This window comes from Microchirus variegatus (genome assembly GCF_963457635.1).
Source record: "Microchirus variegatus genome assembly, chromosome: 18".
NCBI classification, from domain to species: domain Eukaryota; kingdom Metazoa; phylum Chordata; class Actinopteri; order Pleuronectiformes; family Soleidae; genus Microchirus; species Microchirus variegatus.
This window is the reverse complement of record NC_139819.1, coordinates 9,446,449-9,468,587: the sequence shown is the minus strand read 5'-3', so window position 1 is coordinate 9,468,587 and position 22,139 is coordinate 9,446,449. Positions and strand designations below refer to the sequence as shown.

Below are 22,139 nucleotides of genomic sequence, written 5' to 3'. Positions count from 1 at the left end.
CCATTTTCAGATCTCATTTTGGGTTGCTATATTTGTATATTCAGACTTTAGAATTAAAATAAAAGGTTTGATCAGATTAGTATATAAGGATAATGGACAAGCATGATATGATCCGATTATCTGAAGGATTATTGCACTATTGCCAAATTGACAGACTTCTTTTTACACCAGTGAAAAGCTGAAAACAAGTCACTGTTTGACCTCAAGGTGTCAGCACCAGAGTTAAATATGGTGGTTATTCTGAGAAAAAGATCTGTTTGGGATCTGGGGTTTTTTTTTTGTTTCAAGAGGCAATAATAACCTGAATAAAGCAGGATTTCATCACCTCTCAGGTGTTCATGATAAAATAATAAAAGAAAAACAACCACTGGTTTTATTGTTTTTTTTAATAATAAAAAAAAATCATCCATGCAAAATAAAACTACAACTATTATTCCGTCTGAATTCACGGGAGAAACAAAACAGACACCAGCAGCTGTAAACAAAGAGAACTATTCTGTTTCCTCCTTTAAATCATCCAGTTCTGAATTCATGACAGGAATTGCAAGAATTGTTAGTTTGGTGTTTGATAAGAGAATGGTTACAGCATATACACAATCACCAAGTAACAATTTACAATTTAAATCCACAGTTAATGTACACGTTATCTACAGTATCTCTATACAAATACGGTATATTCAGAAAATCTCCTCTAAAACGTCTATGCCGATGCTACATTTGTTACTGAATTAATTCAAGTTCAAAACAGCACTTACAAATTCCAGCTTGCTGTCATAAAAACGACGATAGTGAAATCCATCCATGCGTCCGTGTTAAATCAAATTGTTAAGTAATATTATCTACAACTAATGGAGGCTGACGTGAAAATAATAAAAGAGTTGCATAAAATCGAGGCACATTTGAGCATTGTACACCCAACCCACTATCATTTTAGAAATTAATATAAAACAAATCATTTGTGTATGAAAACTTGTCAGGAAATTGAGTTTTTCAACGATGTAACTTTTGGTTCTATTGTCATTTTTAGAGGGCCGACGAGGAATTGAGTCACAATCGGTAAATACAATCGTTTATGTCTGCATTACTGTGCAGGTTAGTGATGTGTTTTTGGGTATTGGTAAATTTGGATAATATTTTGGTGCTTTCTTTTGGTTGAAATAGAATGGGTTCATTCTGATCGGACAACAATCCATTCTCAGATGAGAACATTTGCAAAATGAAAATGTGTCTTAAGAGATTTTGGTTCTTCAGTCTTTGTGATTGTTGAAACTGGTTTGAAAAACTGACAACATTGATGCCACACATCCAGGTGAAGCTTTTAGACTAAATATGAAAAATATTGCCACAGATGATGCTACTGAAGTTTGTATATATATATATATATATATATATATATATAGCTTTTTAACCCCCATAGACATTGGCCTGGTTCCTCCAGTGTATCAGCATGATATACAACACTTTCCAGTCTGCAGGAAGAGATTTCCCATTCACTTCTTCAAACGACAGAAAAGCAGCATGACGGAAAATTGTTTCTCTATAAAGCTGTAAAACTGTGTTTTCAAGTATGGACTGTAATCTGCTGTGGTGTAAAGACCTAGATCAGGGGTGTCAAACTCATTTTCACTGAGGGCCACATCAGCATAATGGTTACCCTCAAAGGGCCAGATGTAACTGTCATACAGAATAAATGTAACCAAATATAATGTAAAATAAAGGTAACTACTCCGTAACATATTGCTAAATAACTTTCTGTATTTATTACTTATTCAATTTCACTCGTCGAATGATGCATATACAATTATACACTGTGATCTAGTGGCAGGATGCCGTCACTTTGCGGGTAACAATCGCCATGCGTTGTGGGAAACGTAGTTTATGGTCAACGCATGACTTAAAGCATCATAGACCTATTTTAACACAGATTTTTAAGACCAATTAATCAGTCACGGGCCACATAAAATGACGTGGCGGGCCACATCTGGCCCCCGGGCCTTGAGTTTGACACATGTGACCTAGAATAATACTGACCTCTCGTGGGCAAGGCCAGTGATCACAGTTCTAAAAGAGGTTGGATATTGCATGGAGGCCACAGACCACCACCGGGGTTTAGAGCAGTACATTTTCACTCGTAAACAGCTGCCACCCCATGGCAGACACATTTAGTACACTTAGGAAGTATCATAGTACAAACCCTTAGAAAAACAATGCAACATGAACCACTTCAATCGGTCATCATGAAAGCCTTGGATGTAGTGGAACTACATACTCCGATCATGTAACGTGTAGGCTTGCAAACGAAGACGATTTAGTGGTTCAATGCAGTGCAGTTGATTTTTCTAAGAATGTATTCACCGGTTTGCTTCTACATCTTGGTCTCGCTGTCAGAAGGCCTTTCGTTCTCGTACTCGTTCTCCTGGCGGATGAGCTGGTACGGTTTCTTGTCTGCCTCCTCCACCACCGAGTTGCCCACCTCAGGGTCCTTTTGCTGCAACTCGTGGCGAGACAGGTGCTCCACTATACCGGCACCGATCGAGTCTCCGAGGACGTTGGTCATGGTGCGCAATCGGTCTCTGAGGAAGGACGGGGGGGTGACAGGTGTCGACACGAGAGAGATGAGAAGTCACGAGGAGACAAAACAAACAAACAAAACAAGATGAACGGCACAGAATGGATGAACAGACAAAAAAAACAACAATAGAAGACAAAATAAGAGAGGGCAAAACAGGCCAAAAGACGAGAAAACAAGTGGACAAAATAAGACAGGAGAAGAGGCAAGATGACATCATAAAATAATAAAAGAAACAGGGAAAGAGAAAACAAGATAAAAAAAAGAGACAAGAAAACAACACGTGGCAATAGAAGACAAGAGAAGACAATGCAAAAACAAGAGAGGGCAAAACCCACAAGACATGACAGGCACACGAGAAGAGACATTAAAACAAAATAAGACCAAAGAAAAGTTTAGAAATAGACAAAATGGGCAAAGAGAGAACAAAATAAATCAAGAGAAAAGAAAAACAAACACGAGGATTTAAGACAAGATAAACCAAATAATAGAGGAGAAGAGAAAACAGAAAATAAACAAAGGATAAAAGAGGACAAAACTACTGAAAACAAGTGCATAAACTATTTCAAACAATTCTACTGGAGATGTTGAAGAGTATACTGGTGTAGCATGTTTGCATATCATCAGAACACTGAAGACGCTTCTGTTACGGCTGCAAACGATAAAAGAAAACCAGATGAAACACATCAGTGTGTGTGTGAGGATGTTGAGGCAGTCTCACTTTGATTGGATACTGTTTGAATAAAAACCAGATGGAGTGAGAGACTTGGAATGTAAAGGGAATGTTTCTGAAGTCAGGGATGAAAAGAGAATTTGATCCATGACTTCCCTTAATGTGGAACTAAATGATCTAAATCATGGACCTGATTTGAACAATTAAACTCTCAAAGTCGTTTTCCTCAATATTTCAGTAATGTGATTCGTTGCTACTGGTTTGAGAGTTTTATATGTGGTACAGACAACACTTACAGGAACCAATCCACAGCAATGATGAGCGTAATGTCATCGGTGGGCAGACCAACGGATGTTAGCACTATCACCATGGTAACCAGTCCTGCCTGTGGGATTCCTGCTGCTCCAATGCTGGCTGCCGTGGCTGTGATGCTGGAGGAGGAGGGGGGGTGCAAAAGGAAAATAAATGATGGAGAGGAAATCGATTGATTGTATTTCAATAATATCATATATTATATATAATATTATATTATTATTATAATTATTGTTATTATATATATATATATATATATATATAAAATGTCATTTTCACTTTTTGTTTTGAAAATGAGTTTGTTTTGGTTCATTTTTGCTCATTTTTATACAGGTTTTTTTGGCAAATGCTAAGTTTTAGTTTAGATTTGACTAGTTTTAGTGTTTGTTTTTAGTAATATGAAGTGTTTGCCAGGTGCAAAAGGGAGATAATAAGCATTTTGTCAAGAGTTTTCTATAATAATTTTGGTTGGAACCTGCTGTTTTTTAAGGGTTTACTGAGCAAATAACTCCATTCTTTGTTGCAGTTTGCACTCTCACCATTAGATGTTACTAGATCTTACAAAAGACCTTTGAGTAATATTTCATACCATAATAAAAGACAAGGAAATATTCTCATGTACTGTACCTCCCAAACACAAGACAAAACATAGAATGTTTACTTCACATACCTGATGGTGAGAATCTGTCCAAAGTTAAGGTCATAATTATTGACCTGAGCGATGAAAATGGCCGCCAGGGCTTCATAGAGAGCCGTACCGTCCATGTTTATAGTAGCGCCGACAGGGAGCACGAAGCGGGTTACACGCTTGTCCACGTGGTTGTTTTCCTCCAGACATTTAAATGTGATGGGCAAAGTGGCCGAGCTGCAAAAGCACACAGGAAGAAGAAGAAGCGGGATGATGGAGGGAGTGCCTATGAGTGACTTTTAACCCAACGATCACACACACGCACACACACATACCTGGAGGACGTTCCCAGAGCAGTGACAAGTGCCTGCAACAGCCCTCCGATGAAAACGATGGGGTTTTTCCTCGTGATGACGAAGTACAGCAGTGGCAGCACGATGATGCCGTGAATGAGCAGCCCACAAATGACTGTCACGGTGTACATTGCCAACTGGCCTCCCATGGATGAAATGTCATCCATTTCCACAATCTTACCAGCAATCAAGAACAAAATACCAACAGGGGCATACCTGAGGATTGAAGAGTATAGAGAATTTATCAAACTTATCCAAAAAATGAATGCAAATGTCAGAACCCCTGCATTGCACTTACCACATGATGATGGCAACCAGTCTCATGATGGCTTCATTGAGACAGTCAAAGAAGTCTTTGAGGGGCTTTCCTTGTTCCCTCATGCTGCTGATGATCAGACCGAAGCACATGGAAAACACCACCAGGCCTAGAGCGTTAACTCCGTTCACTGAGCCCGGTGCAGGAATCATCTCCTCGTGGGTCAACTGCTGGCTACCATTGAGCGTGAATATTGTGTCATTCACCGTCATCTTCACAAAGACCACTCTCTTCACGTACTGTGTCTTAAACTGCGTTTTTGGAGGGAAAGCAAGAAAGGATTAATTCAGGGAAGAGCATCTCACTTTGAGAAAGAACACTTGATATTCATGGTCATCAAAGACAAAGAAAGCATGCAGCTCTGCACTCTGTGATTCTGACACTCAGTGGTGCTGACGATTATATCTTGAAGCATCGTTGATGTGCTTTAGTTTTTTGTGTATTATATGTTTTGCATGCAAATTAGGGGTCTCAAACTCAACTGACTGGTCTAGTCTGGTCAAGAGGGGCCGTTGAAATGGTGAAACTGATGAACACAACATAGCAATAATGATATATGTGATGATACTTCAAAGATTTTCAAAATAAGAGTCTTTGTTTTTATATGGAACACTAAACAATTTACAATAAAAAAATGGACTTATGACGCAAAATGAATCTGATTAAAATGATTAATTATTATGAATTTATATTGAGTAAAGGGCCGCATTCAATTGATTGGCGGGCCTCAAGTGGCCCACTGGCCGCGAGTTTGAGTCCTCTGGTGTAAATGTCAATGTTGCTGTAAGAGAAATTAGCTCCAACTTACACAAGTATACACTGTGGCGTTTTGATAAATGAAGTAAATATGTATAAAGTCCAAGCCCCTTTGTGATGTTCTATAATAATATTAGAAAGAATAATAAATAAAACGACATTTTATGTAAGCAGTGAGAGGCAGATAATGTGGAAGGTAACTTACTTGTTTGGTGCACGCTTCAACAAGGTTGGGAGGAAACATGTTTCTGAAAAATCAAAGAAATAACTGAGTATGAGTATGTATGTATATCCATAATTTGATGCTAATTTGTATTCTGCAGCATAAGCCGTAATTTTACAACAAATCTCTTTCTCTGTGGGCAGCCCATGGCCAAGAGGAAAGGAATTGGGCTTGTAACCAGGAAGGTTGCTGGTTCAAGGGCTGGGGGCAAGGCACACATGGGTTAAATGCAGAGGTCAAATTGTGCGTGTGTGTGTTTGTGTGTACGTGTGTGTACCTGATGAGATCCAGGAAGGCATCCGCGGGGCTGACCTTCTCCACTGCCTGCTGCTTCGTGAACTCGTCCTTCGATCCTTTTCCAGGGTGAATGATGAGCACCATGACGATGCCGATGAACACAGCAATGACTGTGGTGGTGGTGTAGTAGATCACCGCCTTCATGCCCATTTTGCCAGAGGCGCGGCTGTCCAGAGCAGCCATACCTGAGAAGGAAGGTACACGTAACATAGAATAATGTCAAACAAGTAGCTCACACTGGATTAACATATACATACATAACAATACAGCAATAAAAGAATAAAGGTTTAAGTCACTGGCTGAAAAACACCAAAAAACATGGGAAGACAATATCATCAGACATTGTTCAACTTTCATGTGGGGGAGGAATACCAGGTTGTTCCTGTAGAGGGAGCAGCAGTGCAGCAACTGTGAAGCCTCATGTTAGAGGGAGCTCCATGTGGTAATTATTGACATTGGGGGGAGGTCCAAAAACAGCTCATTCATTTCATTTGAAAGAATTTGCCTGGCTGTTTGAAAAATATTGCATTTCTTACTTTGTTGTTGTTGTTGTAATATGTTATGTAAGTGTCTGTAAGTGTATATAGCATGAGAAAAAAACCTATCTGGATCATCTGCTGCACGACAACAAAAAGAGAGAGGAAACATAATCTGACTCTGATCTTAATCACATGCTCTTTGGACAGTGTCCAAAGGAAGATCACAAATGCAAATGCCTTCATATACAGCATAGTATAGTATAGTATAGTATAGTATAGTATAGTATAGTATAGTCTAGTATAGTATAGTATAGTATAGTGTAGTATAGTATAGTATAGTATAGTATAGTATAGTATAGTATAGTATAGTATAAGCAGGTGAATGAAGAGGACAGGTAAATTGGGGCTAATTAAGGTCCTTGAGTGAGTGACCTTTGTGACCTTTGACCCATTTTGACTGATACATCATGTGTTTTACGTATTTTATTTTTTCAGCACTTTAATTTGTAAAGGTTTGCCTTTAATTAAAAAAATTAATGTGATATATGTGTCCCCTTGTCCTTTTTGTGTGACACAAGAAAGAACCCCAACCTTGTTAAAAAGCAATTAAGTACATTTTAAACAAGCTACTTTAAAAAAAAAAAAAAAAAAATTTACTTGAGTACATTTTTAGACCAGTACAGTACTTCTGCTTAAGTAAAATTGGATCAAAAATAGTGGTACTTTTACTTGAGTAGAATATTTCAGTACTCCACCTCTGCATAAGTTATATTATACAATGATACACAGAAATGTATGTATGCATGTAGGTCAAGCCAAAGCCACGGCAAACGAAACATAGCTGTGAAAATGCAACATCTGCGTTATTCTGGTTCTGAAATATCTGCTCACGGTCAGATGACGGATAAATAGCCTCCTGTGGTCGTTCTGTGTTGGCTACAATTGACATGGAAGAATGGATATGTATGTGCGCCGCACTGTGTGGTGAGTTTGATTCCTCGGGCCGACTTAAACACTGCAATTTCATGCAACATGAGAGGGAGTTTTAGACTTTTAAAACTGACAAACTAGTGATGGAGAGAGAGAGAGATTTCGAGGAGTCACAGAGCCCCGTCCTACGCTGCTCTTATAGTATTAAGTGGACTTTGTAAGGATAACGGTAGTAAAAAAAAGAAATACAGCCTTTCAGGGATCTGGATTTGGAAACAGACAATCTGCCTCAATAGGCGTGACAGTGGCATTTCTTTTTCAAAGTGTCAGGTCCCATAATGGCCATTTTCTTTCATTCAAAGCGGTACAAGGCAAAGCGGGCTTTGTGTGACGGGAGATCTATGTGATCCTTTCACACATGGTACTTCAATCCACTGGGTGTGTGTGTGCGCGTGTTCTTGTATGGGTGTCTTTGTGAGGACCAACAAAACGTATATAGCTAAGGAAATAAGGACATTTTGGGAAAATTAGGACATTTTGGGAAAATTAGGACATTTTGGGAAAATTAGGACATTTTGGGAAAATTAGGACATTTTGGCTGCATGGTCCTCATATTCTGACACCCCTTTTTCAGGGTTAAGACCTGGTTTGAGGGTTAGGGTTAAATTAGGGTGAAGGTCTTGGTTAGGATTAATCACTTAAGTTGGGTTAGGGTAAGGGGCTAGAGCAGGGGTCTCAAACTGACGGCCCCGGGCCACATGCAGCCCCCAAATCAATTGCATGTGGCCCACCAAATTAATAATCAACTCAATGCAATGTCCTCTGAAGTCATGGAAACCGTGTGTGTGTGTGTGTATGTGTGTGTGTGTATACCTAGGACCCCTCCTTTGGCCCTCGCCCATGTCTTGAATCTTTTATCCTTCTCTGATCCTTCTTCCTCCCCCTCCTCATCCTTTACCTCCCTCATTGTCCTCTACCCAAATTCTTTACCTCACGTCTCAACTACCCCTTGTTCTTCTTACGTAGTTACCCTCTCGTGCTCTTCCTCCTCTTCCTCCCCCACATCTTGCCTCTGTGCGACTCTTTCTTGCACGCTGATGTTATTGCAGCAATCCTCTTTCATTGCTACCTTTTTCCTCCCAAGCATCCACCCACCCCCCTCTCCTCCTCCTCCATCCACTGCCCTCCTCCTCCTCCTCCTCTTCCTTCCCCGGCCTGGGAAAACTTGTTGACACACGCACAATGATCCCTGGCCTGTTGACCAGGCAACAACAGACGCAGCCTCACCAATTCCATCCTTTCAAAAGAGTGAAATAATCAAGGCTGAAGGAGTGCAGGGAGAATGACTTTCTTTCTCATAAGGGGAATGTTCATCAAACACAAAAGTAGGCTTTAGGGGGGCAACTCCAAGAGGTCTGGCTCTTCAAGCAGTTAACACTGGAGAAAGTCTGACTTTACTGGAAACCTATACAGCCAGATATACCATCATTTTTATAGAAAATAATCTGTTTTTTAATAATCAGGTTAATCTGTTTTTAACCTGCAATAATTTAATAAAACTGCAGGTTACGCACACTGACACTGCAGCAGCTCTATCAACAACTATTTTACCGCCCTCAAATGGCTGCAGGGGGGAATGCTTCTCATGCAGTAGCATGTAGGACATCAGATAACGACGTAAAGGCAGTGTTTTGGTTGTGTCTGGTTCTCGGGACGCACTGCAATCCAACACACCTGATATTCAAATGGTCAGCTCGTCAACGAGTTCTGCAAAACCCCTGGTGGCGGGGAATTAAATCACGTTTGTTGGAGCAGGATTGAGAATAAAACTGTCAGGAAAAGAGGATCCACAGAAGTTTGCAAATCTGAACTTTAGGTTTAGAAAATAAAGAAATAAACAACAAAACTGGCTACTATTACAACTTGACTTATATCACGGTCTTCGACATCCTCTGCTTTTTACATCTCGTGTTGGTCCAAGTCCCTCCTCTATAATCATCATCCTTTTCCCTCTTTTTATTGCCTTCTTCCTGCCAAGCCCCCTCTCTCTCTCTCTCTCGCTCTATAAATACTTGGCAGTGGATCAGATTTCCTCCACGGGCAATGTGGATTTGTTTGTTGCAAAACATACATTGACTGGGGGTTAGTGCGATGTGGATGCTTGAGTGAGCGCGTGTGGGGCAGATGTGGTTATGGATGAAGAAGATCAGTGCAGAACACTGCAGCTGGATTTTTTTTTTTTTTCAATCCTCTCGTGTCTGTGCACCAGACTGTCATTCCAACAATGTCGAGCCTCCGGCGTCCCTCTGGAAGCTGTCAATTCCAGAATGTTTAAGAATCACACGTTGCAGTCACACGAAAAATACATTTTTGTCTTTAGGTTGTCTTGATTCTCCAGGGCATACAGTAGTTTCAGCAGAAGTATGAAACAAAGGTGAACGAAAAAGAAGATTCTCAGATTTTCCGACAACCTGCTGAAGAATGTAACCAGATCATACAGTTGGCCTCAATAGTTCCACGCTGTGATAGAAGAGGCTTTCAAGAGAAGATTTTACAGTTTGGAAGAAGGCAGCAGCAGTGGATGAGCAACAATTAAATATGTTGGCTTTATATCAGTGCATTTGCTGCGGCTGAATTGGTTTCCTGCATACGTGGCATTCTTTCTTTTGATCGATTATCGACTGTTGCGGATACATGACGCTCTGGTGCAAGAATGTGAAGTCTAGAATTGTTGTACAGTATACAATTATGAAAATGATGGCTTTAAGTCTCTTTTTGGAGGCTGGGAAACAAACGTTTTTAACATGGCAACAGCAAGGGAAAGTTTGTTCGAAGTTGACTTTTGTTTTTCATTTGTAAAGCAGGAATTACAGCTGATGAATTCAATTAGGATGCGTGCACGCACACACACACACACACACGTATACGCGCACGGTGCTGAATCCCTTGGTTACAGAACATCTTTGTTGTTTTCCACATGTAGCTGTGGTCATGTGACATGATGTCAGAGGACGCTGATGTTACGCTCTGCTGCAGCACAAAGTAGGTTATTATCGGACATCGGGTCTCTCTATCATCCCCTCAGGAGACGGACCTGTTGCTCTGTCAGTGACTGTTCTACAAGTGGACATTTTGGTGTCAGTTTGAATCACTGCTGCTGCTTGTTGGTGGTTTTGAAAACTCACATTTATCACATCTATAAACTGAAAAACCCTAACCCAGTGGCCTACTCTAACTGGGATTATATTAATGAGCCATATACAGTAAATGGTGATAAATAAAATATCCATTCCTGGATCATCAGAAGTGAATTCATGATCATATCTTACAGTTTTGTCTGAAAGAAAAGGCCCAGATTTATTCTGATGTTCTGAACATTCAAATGAATCCACCAAAACACCAAAAATGACTGGACTGTGTGTTACTACAAGAATTTGATCAGGTGTGAGACCAAGTGTGTTTCAACATATCTCTCTCTATATCTGTCTCTGTCTGTCTCTTCAGCTCGTGACGTTATCCTAACCCCGTCCACCACTGGGCCCAAAACCAACAAACAGCATCAGGCTGAACAAACAACTGACTCACTCTCTGCCGCTCACGATACGAGTCGGAGATCGGAGCCGGAAAACAACAAACAGCACTGTCACTGGTACGAGCCTTTCACACAGAGGACACGCACTACTCTACCTACATATATTCTAACGCAAACAGTCAGACAGAATCCCCTTGTTTTGCCGGCTTTTCCGCAGGCGGGAGGAGCTATAGGATGGAATGAGTTTTCCGGGTAATGGGGCTATTTGTATAGAGAGTATATTTTTTTCTGAGAAATCTGTGGAGCCAAGCTGAGGGAAAATGTTGGAAGGTTTGTGATATTCAAGAAAATAGTCAGAGCTGTGTGTGGTGACTGAGTTGTTTCACGCTAATTTAAACCAAAACAATGTCATACAGTTGGAATTGTGCCTCAGGGTCTGTGAAAGTCTAAGCTGTGTGTGAGTTCATTTTAGATATAGTTTAACTAAAGGAAAAAGGCCAAAGACAACTTCCGCACAATTTCAACTAAGCGGGAGTGCTGTGGTTAATCTTTTATGATGAGTAAATTATTATTTTAGATATACACTACCGGTCAAAAGTTGGGGGTCACTTAGAAAAGTCCTTATCTTTGAAGGAAAAGCACTTTTTTCAATGAATATAACATTAAAATGAATCAGAAATACACTCTATACATTGTTAATGGGGTAAACGACTATTCTAGCTGCTGGATTTTAATGGAATATACAAAGGTGTATAAAGGCCCATTTCCAGTGTTCTAACATTGTGGGCAAAATTATTATTTGGAATAGAAAACATTATTTCTAATCTTGTCAATGTCTTGACTATATTTTCCAACTCTTTTGATGAATAAAAGTGTAAAAATATTGTATAGGTGACCCCAAACCCTTGAATGGTAGTGTATATTCTTATGTATATTCATATTTTGAGTAGTAGATGTAATTTCGGACACTTTTGTGGTCACTTTTTTGTCATTCTTTAGTCTGTTTGCGGCTGTCTCACTTTTTTTTCTAGTGTAATATTGTAATTTCCTCTGTTTCGACCAGTGCTTGGGTTGTGTGCAGCGTGGGAATGTCACCAGGTGAGACATAACATCAAAAAACCCGCTACACTCGTGGAGCTGATAACCTTGATCGGTGTGGTGTGTGTGAACTCATCAGACACTTGTTCGTGTTAAAAAACGTCATGCGTTAGAGTCATAAGTTACTTTGGTGTCTTTGGTGTCCATACCTGTGATGAGACTGGAAACCAGCAGGGGCAGCACCAGCATCTGGAGCATTCTCATCAGCAGCTCTCCAGGAAAAGACAGGAAGGTCACTTCACGGTAAGTCATCTTATATGGCCGCAGAGAAAATCCCAGGATTATACCTGTGGTTAGAATCAAATATAAAGTCAAAACATATACGTAAAAGAGGTGGTGTGTTTATGTGTTGCTGTTCTATTGACAAGGTCAGCAGAAGTTCTTTCATCCATTGTTAGTCGCAGCTGTAAAGGCCCAAAATGGTTGGCCAAGGGCTTTGTAGTGGGGAATATCCTGCATTTAACATGAAGGTAAATGAATTTGGCATGGCATGGTGTAATTCTAGCCGTGCAGCAGATGTGCAGGCCATGTGTGGGCTATTCTCTCTTCCTACAGAGTAGGTTCCAGGGGGTTAATGGCAAAAGGGCAAAGGTCACCGACAGGGTCAGGAAAAAGACCAGTCCCCTAACTTAATCTGGTTTCCTCTGGTTTTTTCTCTTGTGAGTTTATTTCTATTCTTTATCCTTCTTCTGTCCTGGTCACACCAGGATGATGGATCATCCAAGCAAAGTAAAAGTTTTCAATCAACTATAACAGTATTAGTATTTACCAGTTGAGTGTCGCGTCTAATAAACGTCCCCACTCACCAAAGATGACAGCAGCAACCGTTAATATCACAAAGGCATTTTTCAGGAAGAATCTCTTCACGTCGTCCCTCGTGATGCTCTGCGCTCTCTTCCTGGCCAGCAGACACTGAGAACGGATCCCGTCCTGGATGTGTCCCAGACCTCTGCGGGTTCTCTGAGGGTTCTCTCCATTGCGTTGAGTCATAGCTTGCCGCCGGAACTCGGAACTCCCTTTAAAGTGTGATTTTGGAACACCTTGATGGTGCTGCTTCTTCACTTGTCTCACTCCTCTCCTTTGGTTTGGAGGCTTAAAAGTTGCCTGATTGAGAAGGAAAGACATGAATGAGACTTAGACACTTGGACACTAAAAAGGAAATGTTGACAACCTCCTGTAATCCCCTGTATTTAATCTGCAGTGAAACTATGAAGGTCTCACTCCAACTCTAACATCTGACATATCATTTACAATCTTTCGACGTAACCACGCAAATTCACAGAAGAGAGAGCATGTGTTGCAACTGTAAAGGCATGCCAAGCTCTCTGCACTATACACGTGTAGTTAAAGTGAAATGGTCACACTGACACACATTCAAACTCCCACACATGCACACACATAATGATTACTGGTCAAATCCCCAAAAAAAGCATCTGTATAAATATAGAAATGGTAGAATACTGAAATAAAAGTAGATTCTGTACCTTTAGACTTGAGTCAGTAACTTCCTTTGGGGTAATTTCTCAGCTCTTTGATTTCGTTTTGTTTGTTTGTTTTCAGGGGTGCAAAAGCTCAGTTTTTTTTTTTAAAGCGCGGTCTGTTAGAGGAGGACAGGAAGTTCTTTGGCTGTGAGCTGGCTCGTGTAGGCGACCAGCAATGAAGAGAAAGAGGGGAGGGGAGGAGAGAGAGAGAGAAAAGGAGGGAGCCAGTGAGAGGACGGAGGCGGTGCTATAGTAAGAGAAAAACTAATGAAGGCATGTGGAGAGTTCAGGCGGAGACTAAAAAAAGTGAAGTAAGGTAGAGGGAGGAAGAGGAGGAGGGGGGGGAGGGGAGGGGGGGGGGGGGGCGTTTGCAGATGAGGGGGAGCTTGACGAATAATGAGCTTTCCAAGCAGGAAAGAGGGAGAAAGGGCCTTCTGTCCTTCTGGACCTTCCTTTCACATGGCTTTTCACGCTTGATAAGTTCAGCCGGATTGAAGATTACTGTGGAGTGTGAGCGAACAGAGGAGAATACAAATCCATCAAAGAATATGGCATAAGGACTGTCCCACATTTTTAAAACCCCACCGATTGTGACGGCAAGTCAATATTTACCATGTGCCAGTGGTGCAACTACTCCTCCTCCTCACGCCTTTTGGGCTGTGGACGTTCATTGGAAGTCTGCAGGTTTATGAGGAAACAAGATGAATACTGTGATAATGACTCTGTAAGGTTTAAAATAACTCCAAGGATAGTGATTCAGTCAGGAGTTTATTTTGTCTGGGAAATTCAAGGATTTCGTCAAGTCAAAAAGGAGGGCGTGAAAGGAGTGAGCATGTTTGTGTGTGTCTGTCTTTTCTTACTCATACCAATGGAATCCATTTTTGGAAGGGATACACACACACACACACACACACACACACACAAAGTAGAGGTATTTGTAAGAATAAACACACCAACATAGTTTTTATCTTCAATTTATTAATTTTCTGCACTTGCATGGGTGTAACATATACTCAAAATGTGACAAAACTGGTGTGTGATTGTATTTGTTTCATATTATTTATACAAGGAATTTTCAGCAATTGCTTTTGTTTTTGTGTTTTAAAAAAAAACAAAACACAACAGTGTCCACAGAACCTCCTCTGGTCAAAATCTACTCAACCAATTTACAGGGAATTTCGTGAATGGACAGGAACATGACCCATACTCAACAAAAATATAAACGGACAAACTTGAAATGGTGAACAAAAATAGAATGTCATGATATTTGCTCAGATCCTTGATGCATTTGTTTATGGAATGATTTGTTTTGCTCAAACCCAGTAGTCCAGTGTCACTTGGCCACTCCTACTGACTACAATCTCAGATTGAGCATTTCAACTCACGAGAGTCATGGAGCATGGCAGAGTGGTGGTCAATATGCGTCACCAGTACACAGACACTCCTTATGGTCTGGTCAATAAAAGGGCACACCAAAATGTGGACTTTTGTCACTTGTCAATATGCCACAGATGTCACAAATCACGAGGGAGCGTGCCATTGGCATGCTGAGTGCTGGCTTGAGCGTTACAGCTGCGGCAACACAACTGAATGTGCGTCATTCCACGATCATTCCAGGCCACGGTCGACAACCGGGTGATGTCCATGCGTCTGTGTGAGGCTAATGGTGGACACACACATTTGTGAACTTGGATCATCATACTCCAGGACTTTTGTTTTGAAATGTATCCTAATGCTCGCAAATTAAAGCCTCTTTATTGATAAAGTTGTACTGTTGTTTTTGGATAGTTACTCTGTTTTGTCACGTAACAATGACTACAAGTTTTTCTTTGTGCGTTTATGTTTTTGTTGAGTGTACAAACTGCAGAAGAAAAAAAAATCATTCAGCGCAAAATTTTTCCCAGGGTTTTTGTGCCTTTAAATCCCATAATTGGAAACATTGCCCAATGTGGAATTTCTGTAAGACACACAGGGGAGTGTGAAAACCGATCTGCTCGATAGAGTCAACAATACTGGTTGACGAGTCTATAAGTTTAATTAAGAATTAAATATTGTGACAATTAAAGCGCAGAATAAACAAGAAATAAGACAATGGGATTTTTTGGGTAACCATTATTATCTTTTAACAAACTATGTAATGTGTTATGGTGTTCCTCTTGTACTCTGAAACACTGAAGAGTCGATCCTTTAACCATTCAGTCTTCAGACTGAGTCACTGGCTTGCCGGTTGGTCATTGTATGGTCAAGGTTGTACATCCCTCTATATTTACTGGAATTACATTGAGACACTAATTAAAAGACGCTGAACCAACAATCATCTTCTCAAAGACTGTTGTTATACCTGTAAACAGAGTTAATAATACTGCTTACTGTACCAGAATACAAACTCTGATATTTCCCTTACAACCTCTTTGGATGGTCTTTGTGATATTGATATAAGTAACGGACACAAAAAGGCGGCGTCGTCCCATCTTTCATCTTAGTGTGAGTTTAACCCAACTGTCAAAAAAATGACCATTATCTTTAAGGTCCTGTGCCTAAGAATTAGTGACAACTTTTAAGACATACTTAAAAAATATTCTATCTCCGCCAAAAGAGACTTCCTCAGTGAATCAACTGGAGACGTCTGCTGACACAACTAACTGTCACATGATGCTGCATGGAGATATTATCACCCTCTGCATGTTTCTGAAGGCTTACATTTCACAAATTCCAGAACATAAATATACATAAAAAGTGAAAAACTATTATCAGTTAATTCATCTTTAAATAAATAACACATTTACGCTGTAAGTCGTTGTCAGACAGGAATGGATTTGGCTTTTTCCTCACAAGGAAACACAAAGTAATTCATTGACTTAACTCTATATTTACAATCTGGCTTGAGCACATTGCTCTGCGTGTGTGTCTGAAATAACTAATGTGAAAATGTTGATGGTTGACCACAGCCAACGGGCAAATGATTCATTCATTTAAAACAAATACAATAAATGTCTTAATTGTGCAGAATCCAGACTATTTTATAAAGAAATTTTGCACAACAAAAAAAAATTTCTTGACACCAAATCCAAATTCAGGCGTTCTCATCAATAAACCTCAAGTCATCTGGAAAGCTTCAAGTCAGAACCTCTCCATTCCCTACACTCACCACAGCGACCCACATGGCATCCATCACACTGCTATCCCAACAAGCAACAACAGACAACAGACTCCTTTGTCTTCTGCAGGCAAAGCGAAGGGATTGGCTGGTGTTGGCTGAAGAGCAGAACTTGTCAATTGAAGAAAGGGGGGAAAAGAAGAAGAAGAAGAATTAGGAGCCCTGCCATAAAACACCACAGAGAAACAGGTGAATGGGACAAATTACCATGGCTGCTGGGTAGAAAACGTGTTGCCTTGTGCATGTACTTTATCACAATGTGGGGACAAAAAAATACACTGTCCCTCTGCCCTCAACAGCATATTCTTGTATAATTATTTTCAGGCTGTTTTAAAAAAAAAGAAGACATTTTTCTCTTACCCATAAAACTTTTGTGAATGGAAAGAGACCACATTGCCTTAAATACTTCAGCAGAGATTTTGGTCTCAACTCTGCTCAACACAAACAGCAGTAATTAGGTTTTATGTCCCGTTGGGACACTCTGTTCATTCAGCGTTGACCACAGGAGCCATGTGCTCTCAATGGTGTCGCAGAACACTGTGAAAACATCAAAGTGGAGACTCAGATGTTGAGGAATCCATGCCACCAAAGTCATAAAAAACATATATAAAACAGTATAGACTGCAGTGCATGAGCTTTGGTAGTATTTGTTTTTTTTAAGTTAATATTCTGCCTCTCTTTGGTCTTGGTGAACAGAAACGACGATGTTTGCAGCCATTTTGCTTTACGAGTACCCGCCTCCATCCCTTACTAATTAACATATTTAATCAGCTTCATAATTTTGTATAGAGAGATGTGTTCACATACACCCAATATATAATTAAAGGTGCATTATGTAATAAATCTAAAGCAACTGGCCATAAAATCCTCCTAACATGTCACAGAGACTCAGGAATAATGTTCATATGACAAACTGAACTCACCAACAACAACAGTACAGCCAAAATATTTGCATTAAAAAAAATATTTTGCAGACTGCAAATCATGTTTATGTTTTGAAATCATGTTTTGGCATGTGGCGCCACCTACCGCCGTCTACCAATCATTGCAGTCAGTAGAGTCTCAGCTGCCGAGCAACCACGGGTTGCCAGTTATGTTAGAAAACTAAACCTAAAAGACCTCTGTATTTTGAATTTGAATGTAGTAACCATTTTTGGCCACATTCCTACATATGGCACCTTTAACCATAATATATCATTCATTCATGTCAGTGTCATTTAGTTCTCACATAACCTTCATATAAATAAAAGTACAATAATAATCATCATACATATAGACATATATATCTAATACAAGCCATATTATTTACATTTACAGAAAACAAACACAAGAGGGACCAAGTGATAATAAACACACTTAAATAAAGAATTAAAGATTAAATAAGATAGCTAGATATAGACAGACCGAAACATAACTTGAGTTAAATTAAGCTGATGATGACATCAGCAGGATATAGGCTTAATAAAAAAAAGATCCGGTGTCACAAACTCTCCCACAAACATGTAGTCAATACAAAAATAAATAAACGCAGACTATTTCCCCAACAACTGACTGTGTGCAACTCAAGCCGCTCCAAACTCCTCCATCGGTGCTGGTTGTCTAAGATGGGAGTGGTCCCCTCCCAGGAGGGTGATGTATCCAGGACAGGTTATAAGATCTGCAGTCTACAGTGGTCCTCTGGGGACACGCAGAACTGGGGACACATTGTTGAGCTGCATCATTGTGCGTGAGGGTTTCCCATGGATCAGATGTTACAGACTTCAAACCCAGGGGTCTCAGTGCGCTCATAGCTGTTGTTCAATGGGCACGATGGGAGCCAAGGCTGCTCACACACACACACACAAACACACACACAGACTCTCACCGGTCTGAATGGAGCCACGCTGGACCTGGTCCCAGTGTGGTTGGTTCTGTGGATGTGGTCCATACAGGAGCTGAACTCGTTGTAGTTACAGTAACATAATTGTCATGGTGTTGATTAATCAGCATAAAGTATAGTACACACACACTGACAGTATGAACTTATCTATATATTTAGTGTTATATTAAAAATACACATTTTATTAGATTATGTAATTTATTATTTTAATAATAAATTACATAATATAATACTCTATTTAAAAATAAATAGAGTGTGCAGCCTCTTCTAAAGCAGGAGAAAGTCCTGGCCTCTTTGATCAGCATCCACTTGTACACTCTATGCCCTAAGATTCATTATCTTACTGTGAAACCAAACAAATACGTATAATATCAATGTTTAACAAAAGAAAATCCAGGGTATATAACTGAAACTGATTTCAGATACACATGGGTTCAAGTTCCAGGTTTCCCAAATAAACTGCGCCCCGTGGTGCCAAAGGGGAGTGACTGGAAATCTGACCGAGTTTTGTTGAAGATGCGTTTGATGTTATCAAAATAAAATACGACATACGACACCCCCCTCTGTCTGAAGTGGATTAATAATGTTGACAAGTGAACAATAAAAAAAAGGAAGGACAATATCATTGTAAACACTCAGCTCCCTGTCTTCTCTTATCACAGACGCAGCATCTCAGACACAGACTGTCCCATCACCTCTGAGCTGAACTTTCCTCAAAATTAACATGTACAACATTTATTATTATAAAGTGTGTTTATTACTTTATAATCCATTCATTTTCTACTGCCTTTTCCTCCACATGAGGGTCACTGCTGACAATCTCAGCTGACATATGGGGCGACCATGGTACACCACAGGTAACCAGTCCATCACAGGGACACATAGAGACAAACAACAATCCACTCTCACGTTCACACCTATACAGTCAATTAGAGTGTCCAAATTTACCTGATCCTAAGAAGTAATGGATGGACATCAGTGTTACGTAATATATCTCTAAAAGATATTTTTTAATTTATTCAACCAAGTGTGTTCTGGCCAAAGACATGAAGTCAGCAGCACAGTTACAATCAAACCAAGTACAACAAGGTTACAGACAAACAGTCAGCAGCCATGCATACTGTACAAAGTATACAAATACGCACTTTTCAGGATCAACATCATAATCATAAAACCCCAAGCAACCATACAAACCCCATAGAGGGATGAACCTGAGCTGTACCATCTAGCTCCATCTAGTGGTAGCAACTGATCATAGCTTTAAAACAGTATACATGCATTTCCTGCTAGATTTGCTCACAGATTATTCAAATGTTGTTTTAGTTTTCAGTCTTTCTTTATGTATATATATATTAGAATTGGTAAGTATTTATTTGCTGCATTGATTAAACTGCACTGTTGCTGGATTATATTAAGTATTCCACTATAAAAGAAGAGCTGCGTGAATTATATGTGCTTATAATTGTTTTTATTTATTTATTTATTTATTTATTTATTTATTTATTTATTTATTTATTTATTTATTTATTTATTCACATATTTGGACATAATTTTTCCTCACACAGCAGTAAGACATACAGGCTACACGTCCAATTTGATTTAGACTCTTCATTACATTAAGTTAAATTTGTCTTTGGTGTGCATGGATACCAATAGAATAGTCTATATTCTCCAATGTATGGTCGACTAAAATGTCATTTATCAGTGAAAATACTTATGACATAAGGGCCTGAATGATCATGCTGTCTTTTAACATTAGTCCAAGAATGGTGGGGTGGGTTAAGGAGAGAATGTAAGCTGACAGATGGCAGCACTAAGTAAGCACCTGCAAACGCTGCCAGGTTTTATCTGTCACTGTCACGATCAGCCTGGAGCACTGCGGGGCTATTGAGGCGAAGCTACAGAGAGAAATGTGAACACAAACAGGACAGATTTTTCTCACCTGAAGATGGAGAATATTCTCGAGGAGTGGCCGGAATCCCTGGACATTTTGGGCTCAGTTTGGATGGATGCACTGGGACTGTTTAGCGCAGCTGAGAACTGGTCTGTTTGTCTGAATCTTGTACGACATCTGTGTCTGGATCTGCTGAACCACATGGATTTTTTACTGGAACACCAAGGTGTCTGCTTCAATGTGCTGGGCCCTCTGTTCTCCGACGAGCCGTATGCATGGATGCTGTTGCAAAACTGAGATGGTCTGAAGATGCAATGACAGTTTAAAAAACATTTTTGCAAAAATGTAGACATGAGATAAATCCAAAGCTCTTATTCTCTCTTCCTTTGACATGCAGTTTGTCCACTTTGTTGTGTCACCTTTGCTTTAACACAAAAAAAATGACTTCTGAGAATAACAAGAGCTGCTTTTCACTTTAACACCTTCGCTTCTGCTAAATGCTACACGTTCATTTAATTCATTATTCATTGGATTGAATTATAGAGCTTTCTTATCAAACTGGAAGAGAATACTCACAGAACAGTTGTGCTGCATTGTTCCAGCTTTAATTCCAGAGAATATACTGAGAATATCATCGTACAGTCCACATACTGTATCATACAAACATAGAGTACATACAATACCCCTTATTTCATTGCTACTTTGCCTCTGTTCTCCATGTGCATTGACCCCAAACCCATCTTCTTCCTATAAAAAGGCAGTTTGTGCCTCTCTACTGACACCTAGTGCTTGCTCATTGTTGGGTTTCTTTGTTTTCTTTGGCTCACCAGGCAAAACGCAGGTCAATATTTGATTAGGTTAGATTTGAACTTTGTAACATTTGTTACAAAGTTCTATAAAAATAAAGTTTATTATTATGATCAATTGATGACGTATCTAAGTTTTTAAACCTACGTCAATTTGTAATTATCTTATAAGACTGCTGTCTGTAAAAGGCTTGAGACTATTTCAATTTTTTTTAAGATTTCTATGTAAATCTGATTAAAAACTACCCATGACCAGACAGATTTAGTTGCGATGATAAAAACAGGAAACAAAGGAAGTGCAAAAGATTGTGTGCATTTGGTGCTTGTAAAATATATCATCTTGTGTCCATGTGAAAACAAATCCATGTAAAACTAAAGTTTTTACATGTGTACAATTAAAACACTTTTTTCTTTAACACATAAGAACAATATTTGTACTACTTTATTACACATTTATTAACTTTGTTTTGCCAATTCAAACATTCGGATATGTACATATATCTTTATATGCCCACAAAAAGGGATTATGCAACTCATATGTGGCTATAAATTATTGGTGAACTTTATAATCTTGTTGACCTTAGTTTAACCCCGTACGATGACGCCCCGAAAACCCTGTATTTGTCGAGACGAGTCCTTCTAGAGTTTCCTGGAGTCTCGCCTACATTACCCAGAAGCCCCTGCTTCGCCGGCGTGAGCAGGCACGCTCGTTACACAATGTTCTTTCAAAGGTTGTGTACATTTGACAGCGCACAG

The 22,139-nt window shown here is 39.7% G+C and overlaps 1 protein-coding gene across 1 annotated transcript; it reads right to left on the bottom strand.

The window, feature by feature from the left end:
* Window positions 1-407: 407 nt before the first annotated feature.
* LOC310940115 (excitatory amino acid transporter 1-like) lies at window positions 408-13,785 on the bottom strand. The gene is made up of 10 exons (XM_083905045.1): window positions 13,651-13,785; window positions 12,973-13,270; window positions 12,316-12,453; window positions 6,108-6,312; window positions 5,813-5,855; window positions 4,834-5,102; window positions 4,518-4,751; window positions 4,225-4,419; window positions 3,539-3,673; window positions 408-2,573 (listed from the first exon to the last, which is right to left on the bottom strand). Exons 2-10 carry the CDS (start codon window positions 13,154-13,156, stop codon window positions 2,366-2,368), a joined length of 1,611 nt encoding a protein of 536 aa, XP_083761171.1. The 5' UTR covers window positions 13,157-13,270; window positions 13,651-13,785; the 3' UTR covers window positions 408-2,365.
* Between the last annotated feature and the right edge of the window lie 8,354 nt (window positions 13,786-22,139).

Excerpts from the sequence above, each read along its gene's own strand:
- LOC310940115 (XM_083905045.1), bottom strand. The coding sequence starts at position 13,156 with ATGACTCAACGCAATGGAGAGAACCCTCAGAGAACCCGCAGAGGTCTG. Across the intron at positions 5,103-5,812 it reads TTGAAGCGTGCACCAAACAA|TTTAAGACACAGTACGTGAA; the intron begins GTAAGTTACCTT and ends CCAAAAACGCAG. Across the intron at positions 4,420-4,517 it reads GCTCTGGGAACGTCCTCCAG|CTCGGCCACTTTGCCCATCA; the intron begins GTATGTGTGTGT and ends GTGCTTTTGCAG.